Genomic DNA, 21,582 nt, shown 5'->3' on the forward strand with positions numbered 1-21,582 from the left:
TTAGGCTGAGCTATTTTCTTTGTGTCATATCCCAGCAACTTGATCTGAATAAAGTACCTGTTTTGGAAAGGTCTCCAGTCTACGTCTGCAGGAATTAGAAGATGAGGAATCTCCCACTCCCCTTGGCAATTTCTTCCAATGCTTAATCAAACGGAGTGGCAAATGTTTGTGCTTTATTTCTAATGTAATTGCGGCTGACTTTAATGTCCAACTGCTGGTTCTTGTTACACCTTCCTCCACCAATTTAAAGGGCCCTTTAGCCCTGGTGTTTTCTTCCTGTGAAGGTAAATGGTAGTTGTCTTTCAGATTGTCAGATGGGAGATTAAGCTCATACTTAACATGCAAGAGAAACAACTGACTGAACAGGGAACTCTCTGGATTAGAAATATCCAGTCGTGGTCTTCTCTTTCCAGAGATACCATAACCTGCCCTTACCTGCAATACCATTCAGGAGGTGTCACCCACCGTCATAGCTCTGGGGTTAGCAGTTCTCTCTCTGTCCCCCCATATTCTTGACCACAAGCAGGCAACAAGCCTGCTGTCCTCACCTCTCCCTGGAGTAGAGTCATGCGGTCCTCCCCCTCACCACCAAATCCTGGGCTGTGGTACTCTGCGCATTCGCAGTGGTTACCCAGCCAGTCTGACTGCATTACAGTTCCTCCTTTCCCTTTGGGATCTTGTGACCGATGCTATACAGAGTGACCAGGCAGCCTTCTTAAAACAAAAGTACGATCTCGTCCTGAGACAAAATAAATGAAGCACAAGAGAAGAGTGGTTTTAGGCCTACACCTCTCTCTTGCATAGCATTCCCACCAGGTTCATCATATCTTGGACCTCCGAGGGGTCTGGGTCTCAAATCTCAACACCCTGTCTTGTTCCTTAAGGGAGTGTCTATGTCTTTATAACCTCCTGGCCCAAGCTCGGATGGGGCTGCCCCCAAGCTTTCAGGTGTGCTCCACCAGGTTATCAGAGCAAAAGGCTTTTGTGCAGTCTCTTAGGTGCTGGTGGAGGAAGGGTACGGCGGACTCCTTCCTGGGTGCATTTCCTGACATCCTGCTATTGAATTAACATTATGCTGGCAAAGGGTAACCCTCATAGTGACCAGATCAAGATGGCAATGTTCAAACCTCCCGACAGGTAGCTTCAAATCCAGCACAGTCTGGTCCATCAGAGACTGAAGCATAAGTCCTCTGGAAACCTTATCTTCTTCCCGACAGCTGAGGAAGGGGCTGGCATTTGGGCAGTGCCTAAACTCTGACATTCACTTTTGCTCATCAGGTGGCAGAGCCAGACTTGGGGCATCATCAGGCTGGGATACAAACACCTGTTCTGTTCAACAAGGCCTGTCAGCCCTCTCGGGGAAGGTCACACAAGCACACCCTGGTTGTCTAATCTGGCTTGCCTGCATAAAACCAAGAAATGTGGCAGTGGTGCTCTCTACCATGCCAGAGATAGGGGCCTCAAGAGTGGCCACGGTGGGATTCCCCAAAGAAGCTTCAACACAGCACATTCGGGCTTGGTTCATACAAGCAGCAATGGGTGGGTGGGTCACACTTGAGTATGTTCCTTCCCACCCATGCATTCCCACAGTGCAGGCTTCCCGTCATCCCTTGAGACAGCAACTATAGGGAGATATAGTTAAGGAATAGAGAGCACTTATGGCTGGGATTTGCCTATTTTATGACTAACCATTAACAATTCTTGAGTTGTTGTTCAGCTGGGTCAATACGTCCAGCTGTAATGGCCCACGAGTGGGAACGGGAGCCGTTTTAAACCCCCTCAGTCATGTAGTTGGATATTAATGTGATACTTGCACTCACCCACAACTACACGAGCTAAGCAAGTGAAAGGCCAGGTGAAAGCTGAGTTATAAATCAGGCCCTAAAGCAACAAAAGCTATAAATAAATATGAGAATCAAAAAGCTCTTTTGCTTTCCATACCAAATTGGTTTCTATTTATTCAAGACTCAAAGGGATTGTCACAAAGATGGATAGGACTTACACCACCCTCTCAAACCAGTTTAGAAGCAGCTTTGTTAAGCAAATTGTGCAGGCTAGCATGTCAGCTGCAGCTCGCCATCAGATCTGACCTTTTACTAATTACAGGCCTTTATGCTCAGCTGAACGGCAGAAGCTCACCCCCGAACACTAGCTTAGCTCAAACAGCTTCATGACCCACCAAATCCCTCAATCATTGGGCTAAAATATCTCAAGATATTTCACTGCTGCATAACAACCAACTCATCTCTTGCAGCCTGATTAGAGACCCCCCTCCTCCTGATGATGACCGGTCATCTTAGAGATGCAAGCACTCCAAACACTACCTGTCTAAGGTATTTACATAGCTCCCATTAGTGATGAAGCATCAGTCAGCCTTTAACATATTTCTACAACTCTATCAGGTAGGCAGTATTATTAATCCCATTTTAAAGACAGGGGAACTGATACAGAGAAACAACATGGTTTTCCTAGGGCCACAAAGGAAGTCAATGGCAGAGCAGAGAACTGTGAATCAGGATACATTTCAAACCATTATGACATCCAAAACCTATGAGAAAGAGACACCGCAGGAAATGAAGACCTAGGACTGAGTTCCTAGATGCATCTAATATAAAGATTCGTGGTAGATGAGTCGGTCTCGACCTGGAAGGGTGTTCGTGGTAGATGGGTTGGTCTCGACCTGGAAGGGTGTTCGTGGTAGATGGGTCGGTCTCAACCTGGAAGGGTGTGGGCAGTGGGGTCCCGCAGGGTTCGGTCCTTGGACCGATACTCTTTAATGTCTTCATCAGCGACTTGGACGAGGGAGTGAAGTGTACTCTGTCCAAGTTTGCAGATGACACAAAGCTATGGGGAGAAGTGGACACGCCGGAGGGCAGGGAACAGCTGCAGGCAGACCTGGATAGGTTGGACAAGTGGGCAGAAAACAACAGGATGCAGTTCAACAAGGAGAAATGCAAAGTGCTGCACCTAGGGAGGAAAAATGTCCAGCACACCTACAGCCTAGGGAATGACCTGCTGGGTGGCACAGAGGTGGAAAGGGATCTTGGAGTCCTAGTGGACTCCAAGATGAACATGAGCCGGCAGTGTGACGAAGCCATCAGAAAAGCTAATGGCACTTTATCGTGCATCAGCAGATGCATGACGAATAGGTCCAGGGAGGTGATACTTCCCCTCTATCGGGCGCTGGTCAGACCGCAGTTGGAGTACTGCGTGCAATTCTGGGCGCCACACTTCAAGAAGGATGCGGATAACCTGGAGAGGGTACAGCGAAGGGCAACTCGTATGGTCAAGGGCCTGCAGACCAAGCCCTACGAGGAGAGACTAGAGAAACTGGACCTTTTCAGCCTCCGCAAGAGAAGGTTGAGAGGCGACCTTGTGGCTGCCTATAAGTTCATCATGGGGGCACAGAAGGGAATTGGTGAGGATTTATTCACCAAGGCACCCCCGGGGGTTACAAGAAACAATGGCCACAAGCTAGTAGAGAGCAGATTTAGACTGGACATAAGGAAGAACTTCTTCACAGTTCGAGTGGCCAAGGTCTGGAACGGGCTCCCAAGGGAGGTGGTGCTCTCCCCTACCCTGGGGGTCTTCAAGAGGAGGTTAGACGAGTATCTAGCTGGGGTCATCTAGACCCAGCACTCTTTCCTGCTTATGCAGGGGGTCGGACTTGATGATCTATTGAGGTCCCTTCCGACCCTAACATCTATGAATCTATGAATCTATAAAGATCCTGATTTCCAAAGAAACTGAGTGCCTACAGCTCCCACTGAGTTCATGAGAACTCTGCACAAAAAGTCACATTTTAGCCTGGATGTGGATAGAGGAGCCCCAATTCACTTGTGATTCAAAGAGGTTTGCCTCTGGATTTCACATTTAGACCTTCCCACTCTTCCAGTCCAAATCACAGCTCAGTTCCAAATATGCTTGAACTCCTAATAAGGTCCCAGTCCAGTCCCAGAGCTTGATTTTACCTGCCAGGCCCATCTCTCTACCCAAACTGGAAACCGTCATGAAGGCCTAGGTCAAACAGAGTATCAGGAAACAACGTTAATCTCCTGAGCCGCTGAATGCACAAAAGCCAAGACCTTTCACCTGTTGAGTACACAACCAGGGCACTAATCTAACAACAGCCAGAGATAAGAAATCACGGTATTGAAAGGAACAATAGGGAAAGGAAAAGGCCGTGATAACAACCCAACCTGAGTCATGTTTTACGGATACCGACCATTTGCACCTCTTCCCCAATTTCTTAATCATTTGTTATATTACAGTGAGTTTTTGCATTTGGTCAAAGGCATGACAGGGACAATGGGAGGTCTCTGGGGTAACAATTACCTGGTGCAATTACCACTCAGCAACCAGGAGAGTGATTCTCAATTCTGGGGGGTTGAGTAACAGGGGAGGAATCAGGATAAGCATTCAGAGGGGTGGATCCTGGGATAAAGGGGTGGCATCAGGGTGTATGCTGTGGTTGGCAGTATTGAAAGGAAGTGGCTGAGCTTGGCACCTGGGTCACCATGGCGTGGTGGGGTTGAGTTCAGCTGTCAGTGAGGAGATAAAATCAAGTCTTTGTTGCAGGGTTGGGGGTGGCTGGGAGGGAAACTAGGCTGGATGGCGGCATCAGCATTGGAAGGTGGGGCTGAGAAATGGCAGGTCTTAGTAGCTGTCCCGTGGGAGGAAGGTCATGCTATACAGTACGGCTACAAACGCTAGGCAAATACTGCCTGAGTTTGTCTGCTCTTTCCCACCTTTGCAGGTGGGGAGCACTTTTCTACAGGAAATGACCCAAATCAGGGCAAGCAGCTGTTGTCACAGCCTGAACAGGCTACTGTTTGCAATCATTTTATCGTATCAGAATTGCAGCCATCAGCTAGCTGCGCCATGAGACGTCATCCCAGGGCATTTATCTGCAGAAGGGAAGGGTGTGGGACTTCAAGGGGAGGGAAGTGGGGTCATGTTTTAGGTAGATGACATTCCACAGGCCTCCTTTCGACAAACAGCAGCATGGGGCACTAAGCTCCCAGTATACTGGCCCTCATTTCCAGTCCACATTTGCAGATCTGCTTGGAGAACCTTCACTGTTATTACCACTAAATGCATAAATAAAGCTATTAACAAGAATGCTGCTGATAGTGGATGGGCAAAGATTAATCCCATAAGTCAGCAACTCTATGCCAAGCTGCCCTGAAAGCTTTTTCAAGGCTATCAGTCCACAGGCTACATCAGTGTTCACTAACTGGACTTGAAAAATCGATTCTGTAAAGCCAGAAGGACCACACCTTCTCCATTAGGGATTCCCTTATATTTCTTTAACTCTTGCTGATTTTAATCAAACTTGCATCAATGCTGTTTAAAACGAAGGGGGATTTAGTTAAACAGATGCACTTGCCTAACATGGACAAGGCCAGAAACAAAGGATTAGGCAAGCCGGTTGGGTTTGAGGGCTTTGCAAAACCCCAAAGCTCATTTTGAGTTGGATGAAGCTCCCTTCTGAATTACACAGATCATTGATCTCAAATGATCATTTTTTCCAAGGGAAATTTAAATAATAAAAGCACATTCCTGTTCTATTTGGCCCCGCCACAACCAGAGAATCTTATATACCTGCAGCACCTCAGAAGTTGCATTTTGCTGACATCCAGTGGAATTATTTCCTCAAGCGTTGATCTTCAGGAGAGGGTCACAGCAGCAAGTGTGGACCCAGGTCTAAATCTTTTCAGAGTTGGAAAGGGTTCAGACTGGGGGGTTGTTTTAGCTTAGTAGAGGTGGTCCACCACCACCCTGTTCAGCTCCACACTCAGCCTCACCCAACACTATGGAAGGAATCATAGTTAAACCACAGAAGTTAAAAGATAAGCAGAAGGGAGGGCAGGGTGGCATGGTAGAGACTAACTGGTTCAGTGAGGCATCAGCTTTCATAGGCAACAAGCTACTTCAAATGATTTAGCAACTGATGAAGTAGAGTGCCACCTACTCATGCAGCTCATGCCTCTCTGAGCCAGTGCCCCCTGCCTTACCTTCTGCCTGACTCCAAACTGACACGATTAACTGATTCCATGATTCCCCCACCAGGATCTGGGGGAACATTTGTGCACCAGAGCACCCCAAGGGATGACAAGGTCAAACGGTCATAAACTCCTCCAGGACCATTTCAGGCTGGACATAAGGAAGGACTTCTTTACTGTCCGAGCCCCCCAAGGTCTGGAATAGCTTGTCGCCAGAGGTGGTTCAAGCACCTACTTTGAACGCCTTCAAGAGACATTTGGATGTTTATCTTGCTAGGATCCTATGATCCTGCTGACTTCCTGCCCATGGGGCAGGGGGCTGGACTCGATGATCTTCCGAGGTCCCTTCCAGCCCTAATGTCTATGAAATCTATGAAACTACTTCTTTGCTCTAGGTTGAAGATAGACTCTATGGGCACCTATACACGTGGATCGAGGCTGCTCCGACACACTGCAATTGCAGCATCAGAGCAGATTCAATTAATTGCACTCCAGCAGACTCCAGTGTCATGGGGATGCTGATATATGTGATGCTCCAGGCACATTAATTAGAGGGTCTCTCAGAGCTGCTCTAATTGAAGCACCCCCCCCCCGCCCACATCCCCGAGCACATGTATAAGCACCCTGTAATTTCAACAAAACCAGCTCCCTCCCCACTGCCCAAGACATATCCAGACACAACCACTGAAAACCCACTGTGCAGTTCTGGCCTCCGCATTTAAAAAGGACATGGAGAAATTGGAGAGGGTCCAAAGGCAGGCAACAAAGATGATCAAGGGCTTGGAAGGAAAAAATCACACAAGGAGAGGCCAAAGGAGTTAGAAATCATCAGCTTATGGAAAAGGTGCTTAAGAGGGGGTATGATATCACTCTTCAAATACTTGAAGGGCTACCATAAAGAAGAGGGAAAACACCTTTTCTCTTGCTACAGAGAGGAGGCGGCAGACCAATGGTTTAAGTTGCAGCAAAGTAAACTTAGATTGGATAGCTGGAAAAAAAACGTTGTCATTGTGAGAATAGTGAGGCAGTGGAATAAATGCACAGGGAAGCAGTGGGCTCACCATCATTGGAGGTGTTCAAGAGGAGGCTGGTTGGGGATTATGTAAGTATAGCCATGCCTATATTCTACCATGGATATTTCCCATGCTTCTGGGCTTTATTCATTGCATCCCCCCAACACACACACTTTTATCTTCTGTGTGTGTCAAGATGTTATTAAGCCTTCCAGAGGCATTGGGTGTTGGCTACAGCCAAGGCTGGGAACTTCAGCAGGGGTGTGCTGATTCTCCTGCTAGCAACAAAGCCAAAGGTTCCTGGCTAGCGAGTCTTGCCCCTCCACTCAGGGTCACACCATTTGCCATATTTAGGGTCAGGAAGGAATTTTACCCCATGATCAAATTGGTACAGACTGTGGGGTTTTCCCTTTCTTCTGTAACAGGGAGCATGGCTCTCTACCTGGGATCTCTTGACCACAACATTTCATAGAAGCAGGACGTTGGCTGCCATGGTGCCCCTGCTTTACCTGTGGCAGGTCAGGGTGTTGGGTCTATGTTGTGTCATGGTTGAGGGTCATCTTGTGTTGAGTGCAGGTGATGGTTTGTATGGGATGGTTGGGATAGGGATGATCCTGCCTCAGTCAGGGCCTTGGACTAGATGATCTCTGGAGGTCCCTTCCAGCCCTGCTTCTCTATAGCTGCATTTTTTTAAATCCATACACGTCCCAGGTTTATACCAACTATTCTGGAAAGAAGAGCATTGTCTACTCTGAAAAACGGTTTTCCTCTTAAATATATAGGATCCCATAGCAAGTTTGTGTAGCCCAATAGTCTGCTGAAAACAGCCAGTCACCCAAGCAATATTTTAACTCCACACATATACAGGAAGGTGTGTAGTACCAAAGTGGATGAAACCAATGGTCTCTGGCCTAACATCCTGGTCTGGCAGTGACCACCACCAGGTGTTTCAAGGAGAAGGTGGAAAAAAAATAGTACTAGGTAATAACAACATGACTTGTTCTTAGGTGAACATTTTGTCTTCCTCCCATTTCCCTCCATCAGATAAGGACTGGCTTATCCCTTGGAATATGACACTTGCTGTCACAAATAACATATTAAAAACTAGCCCAGGTACAGAACCTTGGAGTACGTCCACTCTTGATTAATCAGCCACTCGTTCCCACTCCTTGTTTTCTGTCCTTTAGCTAGTTCCTGAGTCATGCCAGCAATTTTTAATCTCGGGCTAGGGCTCTTGAGCTCTTTATCGGTCTCTTATGAGGGACTTTGCCTCAGAAGTCATTACCCAAGGATTTATAAAAACAATAATCCAAGAGTTTCACAGAGTTTAAAGGTTTCTGTTCTTGACAACTGCTTCTTAATTCCACTTTGCAGGGATTTGTACACTCCTGGTATGCTTGGGGTTTCAAGGAGCACAAGCTCAGCTAAAACCACCATCATTTTGCCCATTGGCTCCTAACTAAAAAAACACCAAACAAAAAACACACACTCTGGAAATGAGTTCCCATTCACGCAAAACATCCATCAATAAAAGAAAGAGCCCGTTAGTAGGAATTGGGGATATTGCTAAGTGTACAGCATAGATCAAGAAGATCTTAGGTTTGGAGAGCTGAACACCTGCAAATCTAGTTCTCTCTCTGAGCTCATCTCTACTGGCAGGTAGCAATGCCAAGAACTGATTCTCCAGAGCTTCCCTGGCTTGCTTGGGAGATATACCTCAACGTCTAGGCATCTATCGGATCGTGCATCTTATCTATACTATTTTACAAATCCCTAAGATGAACATCCCACAATATTTCCCATAGCTTCTGGGTCAGCAAAACTCTAAGACAAGTCTCACAAGTTGGCACCAACTGACATGGCTCCATTGATCTTAAGCAGGGAACATGGCCCTGCGTCTCAGCATCTCAGCATCTCAGCTTCCAGTTCCAGTTGGAAATGCAGGTGATAGATATGCAAACAGCGCAGCCGCTGCTCTAATCCCTCGGATTTTGCCTACCCAAATAAGACGGGCCCCATACCCAAACCAGCCTGGTTCCAGCTGCACCCAAGAAAGAAAAATAAAACACCCCCGGTTTGGCCCATTTCCAGACAGAGAATATGAAAAAAAAGATGGGGGAATGATTGGGTGGGGAGCTCAGCTGAGACAGCTCAGCTCAACTCAGGGCCCTCATTAAAATGGGGTGGGGGGTAGGAATTCAGGCTCTGCCTTATTTTGGACATACCCATTCACCCATATTCCTGCCTGTACCTCCCCAGAGCAGCCCAGTTACAGGAGAGCGACTTTCAGCCACATCAGAGCTTCAAAGGCATTAGTCACTTGTGGTTTTACCAGTTGGCACATCCTGTGCTAAGACCAAATAAACTGTTGACAGGGGCCGGCCCAGCAGGCATATAAGAGAGTGGACTCCCATTGGCTGCTGTCCGCAGAGCTAATGAGCCTCTCTGCTGGGTAATTAATATAATGACAATAATATTCCAAAAGTAAACAAAGGAAGAGAAAAAAAAATCAATGTGCTGGGAGAGCACGAGCTTCACTCTCCTGCTGGCAGCCCTGGCAGCCTGCGGTAACTCTTCTGGCTTTTGGAACAGCTTGTGTGGGTCCAGAGGTGAACACTGTTCATCTGCTGGGGACTTGCCTGGCTTGGAGGATGTAAGAGAGACCTCAACAGGAGTCGCTCGCACCCCGCAGATATCATTCACCTGCTTGGAGGTAAGGACATTTCAGGGAGCCCTGCCTGGGTGTAGGCTGCTCTTCAACTTCTCCTTGCATGAGGGCTGGGTGGAGTAGTACGGTCTCTGGTGCTGCACAGGGAGTATGGGCTCATTACTGGGGCGGCCTTATCAGACAGATCTGGGACCTGCAATTACAGGGATTCATTTTCATATTCTTCTTTTGCCCGTCACTCTCATGACCCATCCCTCCTTCTCTCTGTATCAGGGAATTGATCTAATGGAGAACTGGAAAACTTTGAATTTTGGGGGTGGTGTTGGGCCCACCTCTCTTCAAACTCCACTGCATCCTGGGGATATGTCCCAGGCAGTTATTCTGCCCTGTCCAACTGTCCTTCAAACGGAGAAAGAAAAGGTGATGCAGCCTACATCCTGCTCTTGATACATGCCTCTGGGGCAGGATCTCCTGCTCGCACTTGGTGCTACCCTAGGCAAGATCCTACGTTTTCTGTGCAGCTCTGATTGTTGCAAATCCAATCCATTGTCCCCTGCATCCAGTTACAATAAGAGTGCACTAACTGTTAGTCGAGATGGGCCTGAACAGAAAGTCCCAAAACCTAAGAAAAGTTTTGATCTAGTTCTTGATGTAGTAGCGGAGGGAAAGGAACAAGCTGAAAAACTGGGTCCCAAGCTGCGCTTGGGAGATCAGGATCTGAATGCTGCTCTGATCTTTGCTACTCCCTGCCCCAGCACCTCCAGGGCCTTTAACCAACAACTACACTTCAGTAAAATCCCCTAATCCAGAAATATGGGGCTGGTATTCCTTTCTTGTTGTGCCTACTTCCTTCAGAGGGGTCCCTTTATCCTGCTTTAAGCATGCAACTGTTCTCCTATCAAGAAGTTGTAATGAGGGCACAAATCCTCTTTAATATAACTGAGGACAAGACTGAGCTCACAGTTTCTCCCAGCACATGTGAGGGTCCCCTGGAGGTGCCACAACATGCCAAAGGACAAGGATCGTGCAGGCAGGTTGCAGAAGGAATATGAAACACATGTTTTTGCCTAGACATGATCTTTCCACCTCTTTTAGGCTGAGCCTTGTATCACTGTGGGATCTGTGCTGAGACCATTGCTTTTAATTCCTTATCTCACAGCTGAGAGGCTCTGGCAGCAAGCGCTCTCCTTCCTCTTCCATCTGTGTGCTGGAGAAGGAAGGCGAGACCATCCTGCAAGCTACAGGTGCGAGGCATGAGCCCTAAAGGAATCAAGTGGCCACTTGGCTTTTGCTTGTGCTCCAAGTGGCTCCTGCAGCACATTTGGAGTAGATGAAACCAGGAGCTGAGCAGAGACCAAACTCATCTCCCAGGCAGTTCATCTCCAGGGTGTGACCAAGTGGCAAAGGCTCAGCAGTAGCAATACAACTTTCTCCCTACACCTGTGCTCTGATTGCCCTCCTTTTCTTTAAAGGTACAGGGTAGTCCCAAGCAAACTGGTTCCATGCAAAGTTGCTGCAGCTGCTGGGACGTGGCTGGTAAAGAAACTGCGAGACTGAGGCACCCCCACCCAGCCATGGAGGGCGAGGAATCAGCCTCAGCATACCCAGAAGCCTACAAGATCCACTACGAGAAGTCTTGGCTGCACAGACACTGCTCCTCCCTGCTGCAGAGGGACAGGCAGGCCCAGAAAGCCGGGCAGCTCTTCTCAGGGCTGCTGGCCATGAATGTGGTGTTCCTGGGCAGCGCCTTCCTGAGCAGCATGATTTTCAACAGGGTGACCATTACCCTGGGAGACGTCACGATCTTCCTCTGCATCCTCAAAGCCCTCTCTATGTGCTGGGTAATGTACTATCTGCTGGGCACCACCAGAAAGCCCCATGCGGTGCTGTACAGGGACATCCACGCCGGGCCAGTCTGGGTGCAGGGTAAGTGCGTCTGCACCTCTTGCCTTTCAGCCAGGTTGGCCAACCTGTAGCATGCAAGCCACAGCTGGCCTGGGCAACCTCTGTGTGGCACGCAGCAGACTGGGGAGGGGACAGGCAGGACAGTGACAGATAGGGCAGGGAGCAGAAAACTGAGCAGCAGATCAGGTAAGGGAAAGGGATCCAAGTGGCATTTGGAGAGCGTGTGGGGCTAATTGGTGGCATGCCTATCAAAAAAAGCTTGGCCCTTAGCTGCTTCAAACTGAGAGCACTTTGTCTGTAAGGAGGTATTCCCCCCACCACCAAGAGGCTGCCACTGCTGGCATAGCAATGCCATGGGAAGCATTGGCTAGTGGTTATAGGCAGTGAGCCCCTGTAGTGACCTTGGACAAGGCTCTTCATATCCTTCATGTCTTATCTTCCCTGTCAATGGTTGTGGAAATATGCAGTGCCTCTCTTACAAGGATGTTGCAAGACTTCAGTGCCGTCACGCAACAAACCATGACAAAGCAAGGCAAGGGCTGGTGTTCCTGGGGAGCTGGGAGCAGAGAAGGCCACCACTCCTGCCCCCAGCTAGATCTCTGGACATGAATATAGGTCAGCAGGATAGAGCTGCTCTGACTGGAAATGATCCCTGCTGCCAAGACGTCCCCGTACCTCTTGAAGACAGAGAGTATGGTGGGGATTCTCCACTGGCAGTCACACAGGTGCTGGCTTTGACCTAGTCCTGTCATCCAAGGCAAGATTTTTGCCCACTGAGTCACCTCCCTGCAGCATCCAGCCTTTCCCTGCAAAATCTCCGCCCAGCCCTTGTTAAGTCATGAAGTGACATCCCTACGTCGCTCTGCCCCTGGTTTATTAGGAAGTTGTCATTAGGAACACAAGGGACAGAGGGCCTGATTGGTCAAAGGGATTTGGGGACTTCAAAGTGCAGGCAGGGAGGTTTTCAGAGCCACCTAAACAGGTTTTTCCCCTAGTTCCTATGGATTGCTTGGGGCAGGGACGGATCTAGAGGGGGTGCCGTGAAACCGTTGCAACCTCCTCCCCTTTGGTTGTGCTACATAGGCACTCTTAACACGGGCTCTGGCTGGAGCCCCTGCTTTTGCTCTGCTCTGAAGGGGTGAGCACTGCTGCTGCTCATCCCCTTCCTTTCCCCTGATACCAACTCCAGCAGGGAGGCAGGGAAGGGAAGGGCAAACAGCAGCAGTGATCACCCCCTGGGCTTCTGAACAAGGCAAAAGCAGGGGCCCTGGTCTGCCCCCTCTCTGATCAGCTGGTGAGCTAAGAGCTCACTTTGCAAATGTGACAGTCCAAGGTTGGGGCATACACCCCTTCCCCATTCCTGAATCCTCTACTGTTTTGGAGGCTCCTGAAAATCCCACTATGCACCTATCTGCCTAAATACCTTTGACAAATCCAGTCCCAGAGAGAGCTAACAGGACAAGATTGCAGCAATCACCCCGCACAGTTCATCTCTGCCACTGTTTCCAGTGCAAAACATGAGCTGGAATTTCCCCTTGCCCTGCCCTCCCCAGACACACACGTGAACACGCTCACACACACACGCCCTGCTCCCCCGGTAAGAAGTGAACGCAGCAGCATCGTTCAAGGAACTGCACTAGAAAGACCCACTTTGTGTTGATCATTTGTGTGTGGCAAAAAGGGCATAATTCATTCTCCCCTCCCTTCAAAACAGTCAGGAGCTTCCCAAATGTTCCCAGATCTGGGATCACCCAAATCCAAACTCTGACATCAGGCCCATCCCTGAAGTGCCAAAGCCACCCATCCTTTTTCAGTCACACCAAGCACAAGAACAAGCACCTACTCTGGACACGTTCAAGAAACATTTGGACTTTTACCTTGCTGGGATCTTTTGACCCTAGCTGACTTCCTGCCCCTGGGGCAGGGGGCTGGACCCGATGGTCTTGCAAGATCCCTTCCAGCCCAAATGTCTATGAAACTATGAAATTATCTATGAAACAAAAGGTTTGGGTGGTGTCTACAAACCCTTTTGCCAGGTACGGGTCTTTATTCGTTTGCTTACTGATGCTTTGTGCTGTTTGGACAGTGTCTCTAGTGATGTTCGGCGCTTTCAGCCTTCTCCTGAACGTGTTTCACATCGGTTACATCATCAGCCACATACAGTGCAAATCCTACCTCGAGATCCTGTTCCCATGCATAGACATCCTCTTCCTCACCCTCCAGGTACTGAGCATGGTCTTCTCCAGTATCCAAGTCATTTGTTCTACTGCATGGATGGGTGGTGGGGCTTCAAGAGAGACTGGAGTTAGGATGCATGTAGGTAATTCTTATTAACAAACAACACTGGTTGGTTTAATCTTAGCTACATACAGTGCAGCTTCATTGGAGTGAGCCCACGGGACCAGGAGAAAAGTTGATCAAAGGAGGGTGTTCGCTCTAAGAGGGTTACGTCCATTAGTTGCAGCACCATAATGGAAAAATTGGTCTTTGCTATTGGGATTCTTGGCCCTTGCTATTATAATGAAGCTCTACTGTGCATTGCTAAAATGTCTGGCACAAACCAGGCTCAAAGAAATAAAAGGAAAAGGAAATGGCTACTTTGAAAAAATAAGGCTGAGAGGCCTGAGGAAGGGTACAGTGATACCCTGTGAAACCTTGCCTGCATGTAGCCCAGCTGTGCAGCTGATCCAATAAAGGAAAGAGCCCACAAGAATTCTTAAACCTTTCAAGGACATGCCCCAGCCTCATTCAGAGTGTCAGAAAGGAAAGACGGGAATAAATGGGAATCTGGGTATACGACTGCCTTTACCAGAGGTGTAAGAAGCTTTGTGTCCTGGTTAGTGGTGGTCCCCTCTAATCATAGAAAATTCAGGTTGGAAGGGACCTCATGAGATCTATTCCAGTCCCCAGCTCAAAGCTGGACCATCCCCAACTAGATCATCCCAGCCAAGGCTTTGTCTAGCCGGATCTTAAAAACCTCCAAGGCTGGAGCTTCCACCACCTCTCTGGGTAACCTGCTCCAGTGTTTTACTACCCTCCTAGTGAGAAAGTTTTTCCTAATATCTAACCATGGTAAGACTCATCACCCAGGGCTATTGCCCCACTCGCCCGCCCTTAGTCATGCTACTGGCCATTACACCAGTCTCTTTTCCAAAAATCAGGCCTCTGTCTCTGCTGGCAATAACCAGATCCCAAGCACAAACTCAGCTGCATGCTTACATGACTTAGGCACAGTTTGCAACCAGAAATTCTGTCATTTCTGACCTAAAACTACTTGAAAAAATTCACCTCATCCTCTCTCACAGAAATAGCCTCTCTCCAGCCACTCTCAAGGAAATGTGGTTGCAAATGCCCCTCTCATAGAATTAGAGTTGTGCATGTACCCACACAATACACATGCAGCCACTCCTGAACCTATGCACACATGGTCACATACCTTCCCCGCTCAGACACACCTCCACACTTAACGGGCTTAGGTTAATGTTATTGTATCTATTGATTTCAGACTTACCTGTTATGGCACCACTCCAAGGACTGTATCCAAGTCCAGCACAACCTCACCAGGTACGAACAGAGAAAGGAGGGGCTTTCTTCCCACCCTCTCCTTTTTTTAAACACCCTTGTATCACACTGGTTGCAATCCTTTCTGTCCCTACCAGACCTTTCTTCAACAAACCTACACAGGCTCTTTGTACTCTGCAACTTTAAAGAATTTTGTTTTTGTAAAGTGAGAGGGGTGATATATTTGAAGGCAAATCAGACCCTTGTGTTGCTCTTCCCTCTTTCTAATGGGCCTTAATTGGGATTTTCCTTCCAAGCCATCTTCTCTTATGGTCTTCAAAGCTGTTTAGCCCCAACCTATTTGAACATAACCCTGCCTGTGGTTCACTGGAGTTTCCTCAGTGAAGTATAATGGTCTGCTCAAGGTAGACAGAAGATTGCAGATTGCAGTAGAAAAGATTATCCCTCATGTATTGAGAAAAAATAAAAAGACCTACACACTGGAACAAACATCCATTCCAGCAGGGGTGGGAGAATTCAATAGGATTATTGGCATGTAAACTGGCCGGGAGATTAATATTTAAAGAGTGAAAAAACGGCATGAATTCCACCTTGGGAATCTTCCTACTGCACATGAAGGCTGAAGCACCAAGCTTTGATCTGAACTTTCCCGTTCTCATTGCATCTACATGGGACCAGCCAACTTTTTTGGGCCATCCTGGTGTCCCTGGGGCAGCCACAAGCCTGAAAGGGCTTGTTGGTTTTTCCCATTAACCATTCCTGTTGTAGGACTTGTAGAGTTGTAGAGTCTGGTGGCAAGTTAACTGCAAGTGGGAATCTGTGCTAAAGCCAAGGCAGGAAAGCATGTAGCAGTACCTGTGTGTGCAAACCTGTGCACGCAACACAGGGGTAAATGCAAGTCCGGGAGGTCTATGCAGCCTGGACAGCATATCTGTGCAAAGCAAGGAGAAACCAAGGGAGGCCCAATGTACACTCAGGTTGATTGGACACATGTTAAAGGTGCTTGTCTCCTTTCACAGGTGTGGGCTGATGCTGACCGTCGCCACGAATCTCCTCCTCTGGCTCTTAGCAGTGACCAATGACTCCATCCACAAGGAGGTTGACTCACGAACTCAAAACCGGCAGCAGAGATTTGCAGGCACGGCCCATTCTTCACTCCTTCTTAATAGCAACAGGTAGACAGGTAGGATGGGCAAAATGTGGAGTCAGCACTGGTGCTTGGCCCCAAGGATTCAGTTATCTCAACCAGCCCCACTGCAAATCACCTTGACTGCACACAATGCAGACTTCTCCATTTTCCTATTTTCCTGCTTTAGCTGCAGGTAAAGGCAGGCTCTCAAGACTTAGGTTTGTTGAATGAGCCATGCTTTAGCTGATGGGTAGTTTGGAACGTGCCAATTTACCTGGAGAAGTAATTAGCTGATGAACTTTAGGGATCAAGAGCAGCCCTGGGAGATCTGAACACATACAGAGGGTATGCACAGTCGATTAGAGTATGACTCCTGCCTCTCCTTCCAAAGAGAGAGAGAGATCCCCATCTGCATCTGAGTAGAAGGCTTGATTTCCCTACTCAATTAATTCATCAGGGCATGAGAGAAACCAGCTAGAACCAAGCAACAGGAGGAACCTTATAGTCTAAGTTAGAAATTTCAGCTCTATACCCGAGGGGCTTAGTGTCCTCATATGTGTGAACACTGAACAGAGGTTAGTGGCTCAATCTGGGAAGGAGGATGAGTGCTCATCCTGGCTTTCCCAATGACATACTACGTTTCCATGGAGAAGTGACTCAATCGTCATCTTGTACAAACTGGGAAACTAGTAATTACCCACATGACTGGGTGGATTCAAAGGATTAAGAATAGTTAGTGTTTGCAGGGTGCTCAGAACATGTCAAGTGCTACATATGCTCATTCGTAAGGCTCTACCATCTTGAAGGCTCAGTGCCATTCACTTGGATGTATGCCAGGCATTACATTTCTAGGGGTAGAACCTCCCTGCAGGCACCCACAAAACAAGTAAGACATTTCCTGGGTGCTCATGGCTCACCAACATCCCCTTCCCTTATTTCTCTACTGCAGGCAATGAGACTATTTTATGTGTTTGCCCAAACACAACAGCCTGCGAGATCTTCCGGAGAGGCTACATCCTTCTGTATCCCTTCAACACCGAGTACTGCCTCATCTGTTGCACCATGCTGTACGTCATGTGGAAAAACGTTGGCAGGCGCATAAGCCATCAACACACTCCCCACGTCGAGCCCAAGTTCAAGCTCCGAGGGGTCATTTTTGGGCCACTGCTGGGCACAGCTGCAGTCATCATCGGGATCTGCGTCTTCGTAATATATCAGGTCCAAGCTACCGGCTCTGCAGCTAACCGGGGGGTCTTCCTGATGTATTACTCCTACTATGTAGTGCTTCTGCCTATGATGACTGTGGGTGCCTTAGTTGGGACCATCATCCACAGTTTGGAAGCCAGGGAGCTGGACACGCTGAAAAACCCAACCCGAAGCCTTGATGTGATCCTGCTCATGGGAGCAGCCCTGGGTCAGATTGGGATGTCTTACTTCTCCATCGTAGCCATTGTGGCCACCAACCCTTGGGACCTACTGAACAGCCTCATCCTGGCCTACTCCGTCATTCTCATCATTCAGCACATCACCCAGAACATCTTCATTATCGAGGGGATTCACCGGCAGCCATGGGCGGCAAACATTGATGCTGGCCATGCCAGGGCCCACAAACGAGATTCGTGTTCCCACAGTGAAGAGAGGACTACATCAAACAGCAGCCAACAGCCCACACCATCTACTGCCAACAAAGAAGCCGAAGCAAAAGAACAGGAGAGTCATGGAGATTGTGACCCCAAAAAAGATTATCCCCTAGAGATAAGGCAGGAGATCAGGAGGCTGTCACAGGCCTACCTCCAGACCTACAACGACTTGAACTGGAAGAGGAAAGCGCTGAAAGAGATCTCCTTCTTCTTGATCTTATGCAACATTATAGTAAGTATCTTTGAAGCTGCCTTCTGTACACGCCAAGCCTTGGAATTAAATTAAATCATCCTTCCAGAGGAACTCAATCAACATTTTCTAGTCCAGCTAGATAAAACTCCTACACATCAGGGCTATAATAGACTTGGTTTTCCTGTTAACATCCCTCTTCCGTAATCTTAAAATATCTTTTGTAAGCTAATGATCCCAGTTCGGCTGGCAGGCAAGGTTCTTTGAGTAGATGTGATATCTTTTATTAGACCAACTGAGTAGTTGGGGGGAAAGTCCAGTTTGGCTGGATTTTCTGGAGGTTGGAGGAGGAAAGGGATATTTTCCAAAGGGAGGAAATGGACATTTTTCACAAAAGCAACTAAAACCTCAAGTGCCATCATTTTAAGCATATTAGAAAGTCTTAGATGCCTGATTAAATATAGGCAATTCACTGTGCAATAGGAAAGTACAGGAGATGGTAGTAGGCCCTTTGAATCCAATCTCCTGTAGTAGGACTTATCTGCAATCAAAGCTGTGTCCTATTATTACACAACTGTTACCTGAGCCTCAGCTTTAGACCACAAAGTTTGGCTCAGGCATGCCCCCCACCTCCCCAAGCTTGAAAGCAGGGTTAAAACTTGGGTGGCTCCGTAAAAACTCAACCAGGCTGTAGGATAACTATGTTGCGACTCGATTCCATGGCTGGAGTAGAGACAGGATCTTGCTTATTAAATAATGCAGTCAGATAAGGCTGGATGGATGTATCCCCCCTGTCTAGGGCTACTCGGTATTAGGGAGAGGGCTTCATCACTCAAAGTCACTTTATGATCCCTCAGCGCTATACGTCCGTCAGCACCAAAGGTTTCTGAGCACACCCAGTGTCAGAAACTGGCTTTGATGGACCTGTGTGATGATTTAACTGCCTCTGACCTCTTTTCTTTTTAAATACCTTTCTAGCTCTGGATCATGCCCACGTTCGGGGCACACCCTGTGTTTGAGAACGGATTGGAAAAGTCATTTTATGGTTACTCCACCTGGTTTGCCATCGTGAACTTTGGGCTACCCCTGGGTGTGTTCTACCGAATGCATTCAGTTGGGGGACTCCTCGAGGTCTACGTGTCAGCCTGAACTGGACCCAGTCCTCCCTTGTCCAGTGGTGGAAGAGGCCTGTAGCCACAACCAAAGGAGCCCGGGGGAACAGAGCTACAGAAGGCTTCCAGCTCTTTTTTATTTTCAGCTTCTACTTTAGCTCCTCTGAGCACTGTTTTGTTAGGAGTTGCAGAGACAAGGGAGCCATATCTTGTGGCTTTCAAACATGCCAGTACCAGATTTCTCCACAAGAGAACAAAATTTAAGCCACTCTCTCGCTATTCCTGGGACACTAGCTAGCACCAGCATAATAGGAATGAGATTGAGACCATATAGTGGATGCTGTAGGTAATGGGACTTGAATCATTTCATCTGACCCCTTTGAAGGAGAGAATATAAGAGCATCAAGATGAGCAGATAGAGGGACAGGCCTGTGCTCCACAGCATCTCTGGAACCAGCTCTACCCGTTGATGCTCACCCACATGCCAGCTCTCTTGTCGTGAGACGTACTAGCTTTCTCAGGAAGAGGACATAGTAGTACCTGAAACACATGCCCCAGAATCAAGCACTAATGAACAAAAAATGCTCACTTTCCACATGGGTCTGTGAAAGGATAACTGTTATAGTAGCATTCAGGGAGTATGGTGCAGTGGTTAGCGCTCTGCAGTCTGTTCCTGGTTCTGACATTCAGCATGTGACCTTAGGCAAGTTAGTCAGGCCCTTCACATCTCAGTGCCTGCATTTTTCCATGTGAATAATACCAAATAACCCATCTATCTGGCTTAATTAAGTGTTCTTACAGGCACAAGGAGATACTCAGGTAAAAGCACTGGGGAGGTACAATAATTACTATGCTACTTTGGTCGTTTGAACTTGATTGTTCTCACGCATGGCTTTTGAGTGCATTTCTTGTTTTGGAATTAGTCTACCCTTCGGTGGAAGTGAAGCGCACACCATGCATGCCATTTCAATAGCCCTAAAATAAGCTAATGCTAGACCTACTGTGAACCCCACTCTCCGTTCCCTTGCTCCTTTGCACAGTACATTGTAGCATTCATTAAGCTGAGAGCAAAAGCAAATAAGGAGTTAAAATATGCAGTGCAGGATCTGATCGGAGACCCAGGAGATTTTGATCAAAACAAGAAGGGCACGTGGGAATGACACGAAAAAGTGGCAGGACCGTGTGAGAGGAAGGGTCCCACTAAGACTGGTGAAGAGAAAAAAATTAAGCTGAACATTCAGGTCTGTCAGTGCAATTGTTATTTTACTTTCTGCTCACAGAGCCCTGTGCAAAGCCCACAGAAGTTAATGAAAAGCCTTATTTCAGCAGACAGTGAATCCAGCCTTTACTGAGCCCAAAAATCATATAAAAATTGAAGGGCAGGTCCTGATTTTACAATCAGTCCATCTTCTGCTATCAAAATTTGTTGTGAGACTTAACCAAGGTTGATAAAGTGCAAATAGCTCTAATGTTTGTTGCTTCCACAGGATATAAATCACTTGAAAGGGCTGCTGGGTTATGATCAGAGCTTCGTTCTCTCACGTAGCTGCACCCTTGTGTGAAAGCAAAACGCCCTACAAGCGGAAGATTAGAGTGCAGATAGCTATAGCCTGCGGGCCACTTCTCCAAAACCCTCACACAGATGTCTGAAAGGGGTACAGTGACAGCCATCCCCCCCCCCCCCCCTCCAATTTTCATCAGAAATTAAAAGCAAGCAAGACCAAGTGAGCATGGACTTTGCCTCGTGAATACTTTTACACTCACCCTTATGTCAACAAGAACTGTCAGGAGGAATTACAACTGGATAAATCAGGCCCCAGGAGTTAATTATTACTCCCATTTCACAGTTTGTACCAGAAATCCACCAGAAGGAACTCACCGAGGTCGGGCTTGTCAAGTGAAGTGAGAACTCAGACCTCTTCTGTGATTTCCAACAGATGCTGGGCAATGAGGGATGGGCATGGGGAAGAGAAAGATCCCTTGTGTTTAATCAGCTGTATCATGGCCAAGGTTATGCTTGAGCTGACAGGACCCGAGCGATCAGGGAGCTGATTCCCGAGATGTACATACTAACACTATCTATAGGCATGATATACACTGGTGCTTTCTGAGTTATAGTCTCTTGTTGGAACATTATGAACCACCTGTCAGGTCCGATCAGTGATGAACAGGCCAGCAGTAGATCAGCTGTAGGACACAGGAACTGCCTGAGCAGAGTGGACTAATGGTCCCTCTAGCTACCTTGTTCTGTCTCTGACGATGGCCAACATCAGCTGCAAGAAACTCTATAATAGTTCATTCTGGAACGGCCTGTCAAACGAGGAAGCTACCTGCCTCCAGTTACAGAAAAGTTTATGCCCTGACACATAAGGGTTTAAAATACCTCTTGCATGACACA

General features: G+C 47.8%; 1 protein-coding gene across 1 annotated transcript; it reads left to right on the top strand.

The window, feature by feature from the left end:
• The first annotated feature begins 11,260 nt into the window (after positions 1–11,260).
• OTOP3 (otopetrin 3) lies at positions 11,261–20,912 on the top strand. The gene is made up of 7 exons (XM_006262445.3): positions 11,261–11,612; positions 13,678–13,814; positions 15,097–15,155; positions 16,133–16,251; positions 17,192–17,817; positions 17,908–18,114; positions 19,051–20,912. Exons 1-7 carry the CDS (start codon positions 11,261–11,263, stop codon positions 19,219–19,221), a joined length of 1,671 nt encoding a protein of 556 aa, XP_006262507.2. The 3' UTR covers positions 19,222–20,912.
• The last annotated feature ends 670 nt before the right edge of the window (positions 20,913–21,582 follow it).

The sequence above is a fragment of the Alligator mississippiensis genome, chromosome 8 (assembly GCF_030867095.1).
Source record: "Alligator mississippiensis isolate rAllMis1 chromosome 8, rAllMis1, whole genome shotgun sequence".
In the NCBI taxonomy this organism is placed as follows: Eukaryota; Metazoa; Chordata; order Crocodylia; family Alligatoridae; genus Alligator; species Alligator mississippiensis.